Below are 17,672 nucleotides of genomic sequence, written 5' to 3'. Positions count from 1 at the left end.
CCAAAAGTTGTTTTTTTCTGCATTTCAAATTCAAAATGCTAGTCGCACTAAATATAGTGAGAAGAGATAAATAGCACACTCTAAATTTGAAGATCTCTGACCAATGAACATTCATCAAATCAAATCAAATAATAATAAAACCAATGCCCCAAACTAATCATTAATGTGAGAAGCGTGAAATGTAAAGATCAAATTAGAAATGTCTTTCGACGTGCTTATTTGCAATGATTTTAATCATGTAAATAGCGTTTGCGATATCTAGTTTTTTCACCAATTCACATCTACATCCACCAAATCCAAAAGCATTAATTAATATACTTATATTCCAAACTTTTGATGTATAATTAGTTACTCTATATAGGGTCTTAGGATCACTATATATAAAGTAACAACATTGTTGAAAGGAAAATTAGGCAATCATGGGCAATTAATTTATAAAGTCAATAATGGGATTTTCATCAATCTAGTTAAAATTATATTTCAAGATATGATAACCACTAAGTAGTATCAACCCGTGCATAGACCCATTATGATGATATATAATAATGAACGACTTTTAAGAGGGCACAAACACATTATTGTATAATTGAAGTGTACGTTAATTCTTGATATTTTGAGTTTTGATTCCTAACGACCCCACAATTTTTTAGTGCATTTGTCCTAGCTAGAGTTCCATCAGCTTCCATATGCTCTATTTGTATTTTTATATTGTAATCACAGTCACTTATACTATGCTTACTTCAATGGAGTTGTAGAAGTTTGGTTTTTAACCTTAAAGTGAATAGAATATCACACAAGCGGTATAGTATTTGTGATGATGAGACCATTTTCGGATGTCAATATGAGCAGATTCCTGACCTGCTATGCCTTGTTTGTCTGGTTCTTCTTTTCTGCATTAATTAAGGTACATTTTGTATAAAATAAAAATTGATATAGAAGAAATTATTATTAATTAAGTGATTCTAATAATCATTTTATCACCAATGTGATTTGAACTATGTGCTTAAAGTTACCAAGTCAAACTACTGTCACTGAATTAACACCTTATGGATGGATAATTAGCTGATGTACTGCACTCATATTATATTAAAAAAAACTTTATATAACTAATATTGATATTGGTAAATAAATAAAATAAAATAAAACTAATATTAGTACTGCATAATTTTGCTAATCATTCCTATGTGTTAGATTTCTTGGTCAACGCCTTGGTCATGTGCAAAGTGCAAACTAAGCAATTAGGTCATAATATAATATATATAATTATTTTTGTAAAATATATAAATATGTTAGAATCGTTGAGTGGCTTATAAATATAATGCAAATGAAGCTTGCCAAAGTGACGCAGGAATTTAATATCAGCCACAAATTTTACTCCTAAAGAATTAAGAATATCATCATTAGAAATGTGCAATTGATTTGACAAAAAGAGAAACGTGCAATTGATTATTTGTGATTAATTAACTCTTAAGATAAAGTGAATTTCTTTAAAACGACTAATATTATTTTATAAAAAATGCTAACGAGTGTTCATGAAGTAATGGTTAAATGGTTAAAGTAACTATATGTAAATAGTAAGTTTAAATTAAAAAGTTGTGTATTTATTATTGATAAAAGTAACAATATGTATTTTTAAGACAAAATTTTCTTTAATGCAATCTTTATATAATGTCCTTAGAGAAATTGTTAACAAGACTCTTTTTATATATATTTTTTTGAAATTTGGTATTAGCTCAAGAACCGACCAATCTTGACGGAAGAACACTCTTAGATATCAATACTAAAAATTGGGATTGAACTTTCGACTTTCTTGTCACTTCACTCCTTGATTTTTCCACTCTAACCATGAGCCAATTTTCATGTCAAATACATCAACTTTCTTGTAGTATTAAAAACTTTATTGCTCTATTTTTTTAATATATGATCTCTTTAAATTGAAATACAAGTAAAATAACTAAATACACACTAACTAACAGTATATAGATATATACATACATTAAGATGTGCTTAGCGGCATCCATTTCTTCTTGGCCTGCACACAAGCGTGGGCTTTGTGAATTTGAGACATGTTGGGTTTGTTTCCCACATTCACTATATATGTCATACACTAACTATAATATAAGGTCATAAACATTGTTTATTTCTTTCAACTAAACAAAAATTCTTCCCCGTTCTGAGGAGACATAATAGTTTCTTGTTTAGGTCTTTGAGTGCAGTTTCTGATTCTACTAGCCGGCATTAGTTTAATTATGATCAAAAATCAATGTGGATTAAGACATTTCTAGTTTTTGAGCAATGAAAATGGAATGACCTCCTAGCTACATTAAGTCAATGTCCTTGGATATCGTGAGCAACATATATTGGAAGGAGTATGTATCTAGTTTATCCATATTCGTTTGATTAGTGTCTCAATGTCCACTTCAGAAGGAAATCTCAGTTCTCTAGTCATGTTATATTTTTTAAAAGATAAGAGACACATTTTTTAGAGTATGTTAATGTTTACTTAACTTATTAGCCGTCTGGCCAAATTATAAAAATGATATCTCAAATCAAAAGGATGAAATTTTTTGTTAAAGGAAATGTACATTTATTCTAGATTTTCAAGTGCTGTCTTTCTATAGTAGTTTTTAAACAAAGTAACGGGTTCTTTAAAGAGACAGTACTCAAATATGCACAGTAGTAATATCATCCAATGAGTAAATAGTCAAAAACCTTCAAAAGTTGTAAATTCTTGCGAATACCACTTTCAAATTAGAGAAAAAAACAAAATTATCTCCAAAATTGTTAAACGTCTATCAGTTTGCCCCTTCCGTCAATTTACTCATTTGGTCAACATGACGTGACAAATGTCTGTGTTACACTATTGCGTGGTTTGAATCGTTATTATGCCACTAAATAAAGAAAAATGAACTAACTAAAGCCATCTCCTTCCAACATTCTATATTTCTTGCACTTACTCTTTCCTTTTTTTTTTCTTCCAAAACTCTCCCCTCTCATCTCCTTCAAACTCATCGATGGACGATGAAGGTTTAGAGTTTGCAGAAATAATTTAGTTTGATGAAGAATATGTTTGCGATTGTATGCAACATATAATTAATACTATCACATTATTCACATTTAGATATGTCTTAGAATGATCTTAGTTTAGTTGATATGGACATTGCATTATATATGCAGGGGACGTAGTTCAAACATCAGACACCCACTTATTTGTCTTTAAGAGGAGAATTTCTAACTACTAAACTGCTTAATCAAAAAGAAAAGATATGTCTTAGAATTTGTGTTGGGTGTGACGCAACCTCATATAATCGGTTTGATATATGATTGGTGTTTAGATATAGTTTTATTATTGAGTAGCATATTACCTTTTTTTGCGACTAACATATTACTTTGACACTGAACTTACTTTTTTGCTGGAAGTTATCCAGAACTTTTTAAAACAAGACTTGAAAATTTGTCTACCTTCTTAAATTTGACTTTTGAATTTTGAAAAACGAGTTATACATCTTTACAATGAATAAAAATGGGTTCAAGTTTTAAATTCGTCTAGAAAGAAAAATTGAACTGCATTTGTTGGAACAACATCGTTCCTCATTGATTCTTTATATCTGCAATGGATTTAGTCTTACCACTTCTTGCATTAGGGATGTTTAAGTTCTTTCCCTGTCATAAAAGATGTGTTACAAAAGTTAAAATTTGAAAGAATAGAACGTTCACATGTATTACAAATGTTAATTTTCATAAATATGCGAGAGAGAAAAATATGAGTTAGCTATAAGTATTTAAAAGAATTTGGGGGTGCAAAACGTAATCCTGTTTAGAATTGATTTTAGATTTTACAGACCTCTCATCTTCCAGGGCGTTAATCTATCCACAAGAATGAACGTTACTTTTCCACCCTATCAATTACTCACGTCCTATTTTGTTATGAAAATATCCATGGGATTTTCGGATTGGGTGGAAAATATGAGTTTTTCTCCAATTCAGATTTTATAATCCGAACACCCAAAAAAATAGGGTGTGTACATTGTTTTTTCTTCTTCTCGGATTATAGAAACCGAACACCTAGAAAAATAGGTTGTGTATCTTGTTTTTTCGGATTATAGAAACTGAACACCTCTTAAACACCATTATTCAGGGAGAAAACAATTCAAATCATATAATTTGAACTATATAAGCACAAATTCTGAGTTTGTTTGTAACATGGATAACCAGTTTAAAGAACACATAATCTTCCTAACTCACATCCTTCTGTTTTAGGTCATTGTTAGTTGAGAATCCGATTTTCGGACTACTTGCTTAGATTACTCTGAAACTTTCGTTGAAAATATGAAGGAATAAAATCAAAGATTAAGACTACATTAGAAGGGACTTCTTACGAGATTCCGCCCCTCAAAATTTAAAATTCCATCATTTAGACCCAATTTTCATTTTTTAATTTTTTTCTTCATATTCTTGAAAAAATCTGGAAAAAAAATTGCATTAGTATTATTGGATTTTTAGAATTTTTTGATTTTATTTGTCACGTTTTATCCTTTTTTTTACTTTTTTGTGTGTGTATTGTGTTTACTTTTTAAAATCAAAATCCGCAACTGAGATGGGAGATATTATGATTGTTGCTTATATATAAGCATATTTCGGATTATATAATCCGAACACATTCAAATTGTATTTGGATTACATAATCCAAAATTCCATGGATGTTTTTGTAAAATAATAGAGCGTAAGAAAATAATAGGGTGAAAAAGTATTAGTCTAAGACCATAACTGAACCCAGGTTGTTTACAGGTTGGGCTTTGCCAGTTTTCTTCTATATTAATTTTTACAAATTCTTTTTTCGTCCAATTTTTTTTTTTCTAAGCTTAAATATGCAAATGATTTATGTAGATATAATGCATTTTGGTTTTAGTCCTGGTAAAAGGAAAAAATTGGTTTTGGTCTTTGTAAAAATATAACTTTTTTCTTTTTTTTTTCGTAGGTTTTTTAAAAAAATTATTTCATATTAAATTTGATATTTGTAATAAATAGAATATTTAATATTTATTTTTAATCCCTTCAAATAAAGATTAAAATGAATATTATAGGTTTAATTTCTATATAAATGATTTTGTAAATATTAAAATAAAACATCGAGGATGAAAACAAAAGATATTTTTATGAAAACTAAAATCAAAGAGATTCAAAAGTCCTAGCTCAACTGGTAAAGTGCCAAAATTGTTAGATTGGATGCCATGACTGGGGTTCGAACCCCGGTATCTTCATTTGTGTGTGTGAGTTTATAATGGCTTTGCCATTTCGTCTATCTATAAAAAAAATAAAAATCAAAGAGATGAATATTTGCATAAAATATTTACATATTTATTATTACAACGATAAATAATCAAAATACTCTTTTTTAATACTTTCTATCACTTATTTTACTAAATAAAACTCAATTGTGTTTTAGTCTTTATTTTTGATAGATAGACGAAATGACAAAGTTATTATAAACTTACAATTTATTTTGGAGGTTGAGCTAGAAGCATTTTATATTCATATGAGTAATATAGGGTTAGAGAAATTCACCCACCGCAAGATTTCTAAAATGTGAAATAAATTTTCATGTAACAAGAGTGTCATAATTTTCATTTTCATGCAACATTCGGTTTAGTTCAGTTCACCCACCGCAAGATTGTAGTTAGTTCCACGCGCGTAAGTACCACGCAGTGATGACACGCGCAATCTGATTTTCTTGTAAGCGAAACCGAAACTGAAACGAAAATTGAAAGTCCATCGATACATCATCTTCGTGAACCATCAACGTAACAATGTACACCTCATAGATCAATGAATCCCTCAATCACTCGTTCAATCTCAACGCCTTCATCATCTTCTTCTTCCGCCACCTCCTGGTTTTCTGGAATCGTTCGAGTTGGCCGTACCGATTCGAAAATGTCAAGTAACTCCTCCGTAACCGTTTCCGCCTCCTCTGATGTCACCGGCCCCGTCGTCAGTAAAAATAAAATTCGAGGTGTTCTTTTCAAATACGGTCCTAATCCTATTCAGGTCCGTTACTTAATTTATTTTTTTCAATTTTTGATTCGATCTGATTTATCTGTAGCTTCAATTATTTACTTGATTTGTTTTAATTGATTGCACTTACGACACTGATCATGTGTACTAAGATTAGTATAAGGCATTTTCGGCATGATGTGAAACAATTCTGAAACAGTTTGAATTTTAGAAATTACTCTGAATGTTATGGAGATTGTATTGGAGTTGTAATTGTATTGTTCTTTTGTTAATCTAATGCCTGCTTTGCTCCGGCTCGGTCTCTATCTAGGCGTCATTGCATTTTCTCTATCAAGCACTGATACCGACACCGACGTGGAGAGTGTAGACACTAATAGTTAAAAGAAATGGAAGTGATTGAAATGTAATCACATATGTTGGTGTCATGTTTGTGTTAGACATTGAACATTGTTCTCTATTGCTTCTTTACTTTTAAAATCCTCTTTTCCCCTTTATCTTTGTAGTGAAACGGTTTTGTGATAAATTGTTTTATTGGCAGGTTGCATTCAAAAGTGGCGATTTCAAACGGCAAGTTATTTTTATTGGTGGATTGACTGATGGATTTCTTGCTACCGCGTAAGTTCAATATTTGATCATTTCTTACATTGAATATAGTTTAAAGTTTTTTTTTTTTATTGTGTCATCACTCATCCACTAACAGGAGAAAATGTGAATTTTTCAAGCATGTGAATTCTTAGTATAAACCTTGAAATTTATCGTGCCAATGAATCTATAATTATGAACACATTATTACTCAGCAAGTATCAGAAGAAATTCTTTCAAAAAAAAAAGTATCAGAAGAAATATAGGCCGTTGTAATACATTTGGTGCACGAGCATTGTTATAGTCTTTTGAGCTTATTGTTAGTATAATCCTTCAGGAGAAAAAATATTATTTATGATGATCTATACAATTGTGGCCTGCTTCTCAACTCCTTCTATGTGTCTCAAAATCTCTTCATTGGTATCTGTTTCATTCTCAACTTTCGTTTGGTTTTCTATGGAAGCAGAATCCTCTGTTCTTTTTTTTTTTGACAATACAGAATCCTCTGTTCTTGTTATGTGGGTTTCAAACATCAAATTCTTCACTTTAGGATTAAAACATAAGTCCCAATGTCCTTATAGGAGTTTAGTTATTCTTCCTTTGCTCAAGACCTTATTTTCTGTTTTTAAATCTTTTGATGATAGACATGATTGAATTAAAGAATAAGAGATAAAAAAGTTTAACTAAATAAAATGCTGGTTTTAAGCATGCAAATGCGTCCTTGTAAAACAGCTTGTTGATTGTTACCTTTTTACCAGTTCTTATTTAGTTTATTCTCGCTGCAATATGTTAATGACTAACTAATAGAGTAACAATTGAGAATCAGTTCTGATTGGTATAAATACGGGGATAAGGTTGACTTGGTGGCTGGGGGTGGGGAGTTAAGGAGCAGAGTGATAGAGGATTTAGAGGTTGTGAGTTCAATTCCCACTCCCAGTATAATACTAACAATTACTAATAATACTGACATCGACCATTTAATAAAAAAAGATTGGCAATACCAATTACAATCATTGTAATACTAATTCAGCATAATGGAAATACAAAAAGTTTAATCACTCTCCACTTTCCCTCTTTTTCTCTTTGTTTTCCGTACTTTCCTTATGAGTTTCTCTATTACTGTTAGGAATATTTTTTATTTTTTTTGGTGAATACTGTTAGCAATAGCTAAAACAGCTAAGTGAGATAGCAAAATAGCTAAGAGCCAAAGAAGGCCTTATCATTGTAACTTGTAACTAACTTGGTGCTGACTCAGCACAAGTTCTAACTGATTGAGAATCAGTTCTGATTGGTTGGTACAAATAGCAATCACCAAATTATTGTTATACTGATTCAACATAATTGAAACACAAAGAGTTTAATCACTCTCTACTTTCTCTCTTTCTCTCCGTTATGAGTTGATCTGTTTCTATTATTACAAACCAGTATCCACAGGCTAATTTTTTATTATTAAGTTATTAATATCTACCTATTTTAATAGGTTTTGCAATTAAAAATTTATGCAATTGTTTCTTTTGTAAATTTAGTTACTGTCATATATATTTTCAGAGTTAGCATATAGTATTTCGATATTAAAAGGGAAACTTGTAGAACCTACAAAAACAAATAAGGCAAATCTTTATATTATTTAATGGTAAAGATTAGCCTAGAGGCTCTACAACAAAGGAATAGCAAATGAAAGGATAGACCAGAGTCAAAGACTCATAACCAGAGCTCTACAGCTCTTAACCGAAGAGAACTCCTCTAACGGACTCTACCAATAACTCTCCATGATTCCCTCATTCCTATTGCCGTCTCATATAACGGATGGATCATTAAGATTCCCCTCCCTACAGATGCGGTAACCATATTCTAGCTCACTAAATAAATTACTCTCTTGACCCCACTCTATTTCTTCTAGAATATGCCTAGGCGTCTTATCAAAAGCAAGTGAAGTTTTTTTTTTCCTTCCAGCATTTAAAAATCTATGTCTTTGAAAGAATAAAGTGACCGTGAAACACTATACAAACATCATTCTTTGTAAATTTAGAATTTATTGTTTTAACTTTTATAGGTACACCTTTAATGTAATTAGCGCTTATGCACCTCAGGTAGGGTTAGAAGCACACCTTAAAGTACAGTTTTGGGAGGAGCTAGAAGGCTTAATTCAGGATATCCCGTTAGGAGAAAAGATTTTTCTAGGAGGGGATTTAAATGGGCATTTAGGGAGTGTTTCGAGAGGTTTCGAGGGTTTGCATGGGGGGTATGGTCTCGGGGAGATTAATGCAGAGGGTAAATCCATCTTAGATTTTTCATTGGGTTTTGATCTTACTATAGCTAATACTTGTTTCAGGAAAAGAGAGGAGCATCTAATCACTTACAAGAGTGGGGTCTCATGTTCTCAGATAGATTTCTTTCTTATTAGGAAATCTGACAGGAAGATTTGTTTGGACCGTAAAGTCATACCTGGAGAGAGAGCTTAACTACCCAACATAGAGTGATGGTGATGGATGTAAGGGTAAAGAGGAGGGCTAAGAGAAGAACTCAAAATGGGCCTCCGCGAATCAAGTGGTGGCATTTAAAGGGTGAAAAACTAGGGATATTCCAACACAAGATATTAGAGGGAGGCTTCAGGCAACCACATGGAAGCGCAAATGATATGTGGGAGAGGATGGCACATGAGATTAAAAAGGTAGCAAAAGAGACGTTGGGAGAATCTCGAGGTTTTGGACCTAGGGGTAAAGAATCTTGGTGGTGGAATGACAATGTTCAGAGTAAAGTTCATATCAAAAGAGATTGTTTTAAAGATTGGTCTAGGTGTAAAAATGTCGAAACTTGGGATAAATATAAGATAGCTAGGAAAGAGGCTAAGAAGGCGGTGAGCGAAGCGAGAACTCAAGCTTTTGAAGGATTATACCAATCTTTAGGTACCAAGGAAGGAGAGAAATCTATATATAAGCTTGCTAAGGGACGAGAAAGAAAGACAAGAGATTTGGACCAAGTAAAGTGTATTAAGGATGAAGAGGGTAGAGTTTTGGTTCAGGAAAGAGATATTAAGGGTAGATGGAAAAAGTATTTTCACAAACTATTTAACGAAGGATATGAGATCTTACCAGATTCTAACAGGTTAGACATCGGAGAGGAGGACCGAAACTATAACTATTATCGTCGGATTCAAGAGCACGAGGTTATAGAAGCGTTGAAAAGGATGAGTAGTGGCAAGGCAGTTGGGCCGGACAACATACCTATCGAAGTGTGGAAGAGTCTTGGCGATAGAGGGATTGTGTGGCTCACAAACCTTTTTAATGAGATTATGAGGATAAAGAAAATGCCGGACGAGTGGAGAAGAAGCACTTTAATTCCAATCTATAAGAACAAGGGGGATATACAAAATTGCGCGAATTATAGGGGAATTAAGCTAATGAGTCATACCATGAAGTTATGGGAAAGGGTGATCGAAAGAAGACTAAGAAAGAAGACTCGAGTTACAGATAACCAATTTGGTTTTATGCCTGGGAGGTCGACTATGGAAGCAATCTACTTAGTTCGACGCGTGATGGAGCGATATAGGACGGATAAAAAAGACTTGCACTTAGTTTTCATTGATTTGGAAAAGGTGTATGATAGAGTACCGAGAGAGATTTTGTGGAAAGCCCTGGAGAAGAAAGGGGTTAGGATTGCCTATATTAGGGCTATCAAAGATATGTACGAGGGAGCTTCGACTAGTGTGAGGATGCATGATTGGACTACCGAAGATTTTCCCATAGCAATAGGATTGCACCAAGGATCAACCCTAAGTCCTTATCTTTTTACTTTAGTTTTGGATGTATTGACGAAACACATCCAAGAGTTAGCACCGAGATGTATGCTTTTTGCAGATGATGTAGTCTTGGTGGATGAGTCGAGGGAGGAAGTGAACGGGAGGCTATAGATCTGGAGGCAAGCCTTAGAAGCGTATGGATTCCGCTTGAGTAGAAGCAAGACGGAGTATATGGAATGTAACTTCAGCGGAAGGAGAAGTAGGTCTACCTTGGAGGTGAAAGTTGGAGAGCATATCATACCCCAAATTACACGATTTAAATATCTTGGGTCCTTCGTACAAAATGACGGAGAAATAGAAGCAGATGTAAGCCATCGTATTCAAGCTGGGTGGTTGAAATGGAGAAAAGCCTCAGGTGTTTTGTGCGATAAGAAAGTACCACTTAAGTTGAAAGGAAAGTTCTATCGGACAGCAGTCAGACCGGCGTTATTGTATGGTGGTTAGGAGTCAACATGAGAATCAAGTAAGTGTAGCAGAGATGAGGATGTTGCATTGGATGAGTGGTAAGACTAGACATGATAGGATTAGGAATGACACCATTAGAGAGAGTGGGGGTAGCACCCATAGTAGAAAAGTTGGTAGAAAATAGGCTTAGATGGTTTGGGCATGTAGAGAGAAGACCCGTAAATGCCGTGGTAAGAAAAGAAGATCAAATGGAGGAGAGTCAAGTTAAAAGAGGTAGAGGAAGACCTAGGAAAACTATTAGAGAAATCATTAGAAAAGATTTAGAGGTCAATGAGTTAGATCCAAATTTGGTGTATGATAGAACACTATGGCGTCATTTAATCCATGTAGCCGACCCCACTTAGTGGGATAAGGCTTGGTTGTTGTTGTAACTTTTATAGGTACAACTTAATTTTAAATAACAACTACCTTCTATTCCACTTGGTGTTGATAGCTTATTGTTAAATTGATGTATGATTTTTTTCTCTTCATTTGAGGTTAAAATTGCAAGAAGTTAGCATGATTATAAATTTATGAGAAATGTTAATTTGAAGGCACAAGTTAATGATTCATATAGAAAAAACTTAATGAAATGTGTGCATTGCATTCAATATTTAACTTTTTAATCATTTAAATGCACAAAATTTTAGAGAATATTTCTTCTTTTAGGTTTCTTAACATGCACAAGTTAACACTACCCTAAATTTATTTATTAATATAGTATCTGTAATGGTCCCTGCACTGTTCCATTTTTTTAAGCTTCGTATCTTGATATGAACCTTAGACGAGTTTCGTTCTAATGTCTATTTCCTCTTCTTGTAGATATTTAGAACCTCTGGCAATTGCTCTGGACCGCGAGAATTGGTCACTAGTTCAATTTCTCATGTCATCTTCTTATAGTGGATATGGCATCTCCAGCTTGCAACAGGTAATCAAATAAATTATAATTCCGGGTGTGCTGTTGCTATTAAGTGTTGCAAACTTTCTAGTTTGTTGCTTATTAATATGATGCGTTATGAGCTCAAAAACAAGCTTTTGATTTATATGATTGATATTAAAATATGAAAAGTAAGCTTCCAGTGAAATCTGAAATGCCTTTTTACCTTAGCATGGCGTACATAGTATTTGCTCAACATGACCTTGCCAAGGTTAATAATAAAGCAAATGTTGGTCTTGGTGATTACATTAGGTTTTTGTGATAGAGGACTCGGCTGTTTGTTTAGGAGACCAAAACAATGCTTGGGATATTATATGAGTTACTTGAGGGATTAGCTCTCAGCCTTATAGTTTTTATTTTACTTGGAACATAGTTGAATGACTTGAATCCCTTCATTTCAGGGATTAAATGAACTATTTATTGCAAGAATCCAGAATTTCCTAAAATTCTATATTTCTATATTCATGTTCAATTATCGATTCAGGTCAGAATTATACTCAACAACAATTAAAGACATACTTTTTGATCAAATTTATATAAATAATTTATTCTACTGTTAAACAGTTAAACTAGAGACCTTCAGCATTATCGCAATCAACGGTGCATTCAAAATGTAGTTTTTTTTTTTTATATAGATAAAGTAGCTATTTTGATAAATATCGTAAACTAAGTATCCTGATAACCCAGGACCATAATTTAGTGACCGTAAACTAAAGAATTTAGCCACTTTTATATTTTGAAACCGCAAATGTTAGTATTTTATTGAAGGGGGTCCGATAAAAAGGGACAAGTAAATTTCTGAAAACTTAGTTCTATATATACCTCTCAAGGTCTCATGTTCGATTGCCGATTTCGGTGCGCTAGTTTGGCTTCTTAAAAAAAGAGAGTTCTATATATAAGGATGGAGTTAGTATACTTGAAATACATTACCTCAATATCATGGCCATTTAAGACCTCGATTCTGAAGCTTTAATGTGCTCTTCATCCTCAGGTTTAAGTGAAAAGTGCAAAATTATAATTTCTATCTGATTGATGAGAATAATTATCTTGATGACTGAGTTTGCAATTGCTTGTTAATGTTGAAGGATGCTAAGGATCTGGATCAGCTTATTAATTATTTAATTAACAAAGAAGATTCTGAAGGTGTGGCATTACTTGGGCACAGTACTGGTTGTCAGGTTATATTTTATTCCATTAAAATGATGAACCATACTTTACTTCCACTCCCTCTCTTGCTACTGATGTTTTCTGAGAAAGTTAAATAAACTTTTCTTGTTTTGATCATTTTCTCCAGGATATTGTGCATTACATGCGCACAAATTTTGCTTGCTCCCGAGCTGTTCGTGCTGCCATCTTGCAGGTACTTGTTGATAGTAGATCAGTTTACGAACTCTTTTACGTAGAACCAAGTAAATCCTAGAGTAATTCTTTTTGTGAGGCACTTCTTCCCTTAGGCTTTGTTTGCGAGTTTGGAGGGGAGGGGAAGGAAAGGCTTTGGGGGGAGAGAAATATAGGGAAAAATTGATTCACATTTTTTGAAAGAATATTTTTTCACAGTGATAAATTCATGCTTATGATTAATATATTTTTAATTTTAAGAATATTATAACAACATATATTAAATTTGAAGAATTCATATAACCCCCCCCAAAACCCTCCTCCAATACAATTTTTTAGTTCCCCCAGATTTTTTAGTTCCCCCAGATGAGGAGGGTTTTATATTTTGAAGTAAAATAAGCCCCCCAAAGCCCCTCCTTCCAATGTCCTCTATTTCTTCCACTTACTCCTTCCTTTTTTTCCAAGCCTTTCCTTTCCATCCAAACTCGCAAACAAAGCCTTAGGTGTTGAGTGCTCTTCCGACACAACCTGATTTACTCCTTTACATGCAAAGTACTCAATTCAAATAAGATATTATGAAGAAATTTTATTTTATCCAATCATCAAAAAGTATGTTAGATGAATAATGAACCTAAAGAGTGTCTAACACAAAAAGTGAAATCTTAAATAAACTAATATTTTAGAAAAATGAAAATTACCTTAAAGCAAATATCCTATCAAAGATATGTTTACATGCTATGAAACATATAAAAGATAAGATTCCTCAGAACAAGGAAATATGTCAGTAACTTAAATGAGAAGATATAAAATGAGTAATAGGTGTGGATCAGTTACTACTACTAAGTACTAACGTACTTAATTTGGTTTCTAACGTCTGTATAATTTAAAATTTTGAAGTCAAAGGATTGAAATGTTGGATTGTAGTGTTACCAAACCAAAATCAAATAGTAGATGCTTAGTTTGTTCAATGTCAATATATAACTTGTTATAGTGTCTGTTCTCTCTCACTGAAAACTTTGTTTTCTATTCTATTTAACTGTTCAGGCTCCGGTCAGTGATAGGGAATATCAATCTACACTCCCTCAGACAGCTGCTATGATTGACTTGGCTGCTAAAATGATAAGCGAAGGTCGAGGTCCAGAGATAATGCCAAGGGAAGCAGATCCTAGTGCCCCAATTACTGCATATAGGTGAGTGTACATAAATAATGTAGCAGTACAAATGCTGAGATTTCCAAATATTTGTAATCTTGGTTTTCTTTTAGAAACTGATGATGCCCTGTTTTAAAAAAACAATAATGTTACTCAATTGTAGAAAATCTTTTGCTCTTCAATCATCAGTCTGAAATGGTTGTATGTATATAGAGAAATTCATAGTTTTGCTAGATCCACATAATCTCTTTGGCACTACAATCATTATTATCATGTCTACTGACATTTTTCAAAGATTAGTGCATTTCTAAAAGCGGGCACCTACAGCTTTAACACATGTCAAATAATGACTGCCTATTTCCTACATTTGGACATGCATAAGTAAGAATTACCTTTAAGCATAAACAATTTCAAGATTTATATGCCTCTGATAATTCACAAGTATGATTGTTTTTTATTTATTCATCATACTTTGAATTATATGCTAGCCAAGCCTAATTTACTTGTATAAGTTGGTCCCTTCCAATAATGGTGTTGGTAAACCCAAGTATCCTTACTTCTGGTTTGCTTGCCAATTGCAAAATCCTCAAATTTTACTCGACTTTCTTGGGATTCCTCTACTGCTAAATCTGGATGATGACAGCCTTCCAATTAAGTTAGTGCTATACTGCTATAATGTTTGTCTGTACAAGGTTTCAATTTGTTAGATATTACTTCTCAATTTAGTTGTATCAGTTGTCCAATAGACTACTTGTCACCTATTAAGTGATCTGTCTTTTTATTTACACCTATTATTTCCTCTTCTTTACCTTTCGCTCCTTAGTGGAGTAATACCACATGCCCAACTTGTTGGTCCGCGAGAACTATTTACTGTTTATTAGTATCGAAATTGATTTGATACCGAAGAAAAGGTATTGTTGTCTCATGTTATTTCTCTTTTCCTAACAAGCAGTTTCTTGTGCAGGTATCACTCCCTTTGTGCATATAATGGTGACGACGATTTGTTCAGCTCCGACCTTAGTGATGATCAATTGAGGATGAGACTCGGGCATATGTCTAGCACACATTGCCAGGTGTGCATATATCCATCTAACATAATTATTCTTTTTTTTCCCCTAAAAAAGTTTTGGCCAAGAAAAACCTTGCTAGGTGCAGAAATGTCCTTTCTTCTTTCTCCTCTATGTAGAAGGTATACAGTAATGTTCTTTTGAAATGTAATTTGGCAACATAGGGAGGCATAAATTGCATGCTAAAAGGTCACCTAGAGTTGGCTCAGGTGGTTAGGGAGATGGATTGAATATAGAAGTTTGAATCATGATGCTGGTGACTCCACACATACCCAAAAAAGAGCTTAAAGTTGTTTACCATCTAATCTTCAATAAGAGCTCATTATTGGTCTAAGTGATGCTAAACGTTGGTGCTTTCGTAGAGAAATGATGTCCTTGTGATCATTTTTATTCTGTAAAAATGTTAAAACAACTACAAAAGTCTTCTCCCAATAAATGGAATCGGTTACACGGATCAACAAAACATTATAATGTCATGTAAAATGTTAAGTCTGACTACAACAAAATTAAATCTTGGTATGCCTTGGTTTTTTTCTTTTACAGGTTATATTTTCAATGGCTGATGAATATGTGCCAGATTACGTTGATAAGAAAGCATTAGTTGAGCGGTAAATTCTCTATTTCTATCTGGTGCTTTTTGGTATGCATTAACCGCAGTTTGAGAGGAGTGAACATATATGATGGTCACTGTGTACATTTTGAATACGTGCAGATTATGCAGAGCAATGGGAGGTGCAGAGAAAGTAGAGATTGAATATGGAAACCACTCCCTTTCTAACAGAGTTGAAGAAGCTGTCAATGCTATTATTGATTTCTTAAAAAGAGAGGGACCCAAGGGCTGGGACGACCCATGGAGTTAATTTAGGTGTCTATCAAATTTTTCCTCCTTTTTTGGTTGCCATTGTAGTTTTTTTTTTTCCTATTCGCCAATATTTATTTTCGATCGCTTATTTATCTATCGTTTTTTTTTTATTGTTTGGGTTGTTATTGCAGCCTTATTTTTTGTTGATATAATAGATGGTAGTATAAATTATCTTAAGGAAAAAATTTGTATATTATTTTGATTAATTCATTGTTATCGTAGCATTCGTCTAGCACATGCATGACTCACATGTGTTTGGTTCCTCTCTCACATGCGGCAGTCGGTCTGCAGCAAATTGGTGAAGACTGAAAAGAGAAAAGGAGACAAAAATGAGAGAAAAAGCATGAGATATAATAAATAATTAAGATGGGGTATAGAGACTTTCCGCTCTTTACTGTATCTTTCAAATTACACCACAAAATAACTGAACTCAGCATATGTATGGTATCATTTGGATATGGCGGAATCACGGTGATCTACCATTTATTCAGACATATTTACCGTGATATTATACATACATTTATCGGTGCACCTACCCTTGCACTTTCACAATCTCACAAGAACGTGCATCGCCATTAAATGCAACTATATGTTATTTTAAGTACATACTGTAAATGACAATTGGACATTGTGAACAAATTTAGCATTTGTATGTAGATGTTAAATGGCACCTTATTATTATTTTCATAGAAATATGCAGCTCGTGCTTTCACGAAAACAATCCGCCACCACCAGCCATATACGTTTTATCTGTGATGTTCCGGGGAGAGTAAACGGATAAGCTCCACTGTCGTTTTTGATGCCAACAAACAAAAAAGAAACAGATGTGAAAATATTGTGGCACTGGTTTGGGTGTGGTACATACATTGCATGTTACGTGGTCACATTCCTATCAATCAGGCTTCGCCAGTTCAATTATTCCGAATGACATAAATCATAAATGTCCCACCTGTCGCACATACTTTATCTTTTACTATCATCATTCAGCAAAGCTAGCTAGTTCAAGTTTCAAATTTCAATCTTCGCAGTTCATACTTCACTGTATTTATGTCGGTGTCGGTGAGGTATACTGTAGAGTGCAACGCCAACAAGGGTCATTCGATGCACCACGGATGAAGGGCCCTATCGTCATATCAGCCTATTTTTTGGTTGAAAATGAATGAAACTTGTGTTCGTTGATTAGTAAACTGGATTAGTTCAATTTTAATGAACCGTTAAATGTGTGGCTTGATAGAGTGTCTTATTGAACTAATCCAGTTTACTAATCAACATTATTCTGTGATATATTGAAGTGAGCTCACACATCTTAGTTCAATTTTATTCTGTGATAGAGTGTCTTATTTAAGAGGCTTTAACAATTTTTATGCTACCCATTTTACCGCATTATAGTTTTTCTAATGAACTGCAAAATTAAGAAACATGTTCATCAATATATGAAACTTCTATGACATCTTTGACTTTATTGCATATGTTCTTAGCT

General features: G+C 33.3%; 1 protein-coding gene across 1 annotated transcript; it reads left to right on the top strand.

Annotated features, from left to right (window-relative positions):
* The first annotated feature begins 5,826 nt into the window (after window positions 1–5,826).
* Window positions 5,827–16,402, top strand: LOC25494008 (UPF0613 protein PB24D3.06c). Its single transcript, XM_013602718.3, has 9 exons — window positions 5,827–6,045; window positions 6,551–6,627; window positions 11,660–11,765; window positions 12,860–12,952; window positions 13,069–13,134; window positions 14,157–14,302; window positions 15,228–15,336; window positions 15,874–15,938; window positions 16,043–16,402. Exons 1-9 carry the CDS (start codon window positions 5,827–5,829, stop codon window positions 16,188–16,190), a joined length of 1,029 nt encoding a protein of 342 aa, XP_013458172.1. The 3' UTR covers window positions 16,191–16,402.
* Window positions 16,403–17,672: the final 1,270 nt, after the last annotated feature.

This window comes from Medicago truncatula, chromosome 4 (assembly GCF_003473485.1).
Source record: "Medicago truncatula cultivar Jemalong A17 chromosome 4, MtrunA17r5.0-ANR, whole genome shotgun sequence".
NCBI classification, from domain to species: Eukaryota; Viridiplantae; Streptophyta; class Magnoliopsida; order Fabales; family Fabaceae; genus Medicago; species Medicago truncatula.
Note: the sequence above shows the minus strand (reverse complement) of the source record. Positions and strands in the feature narration are given on the sequence as shown.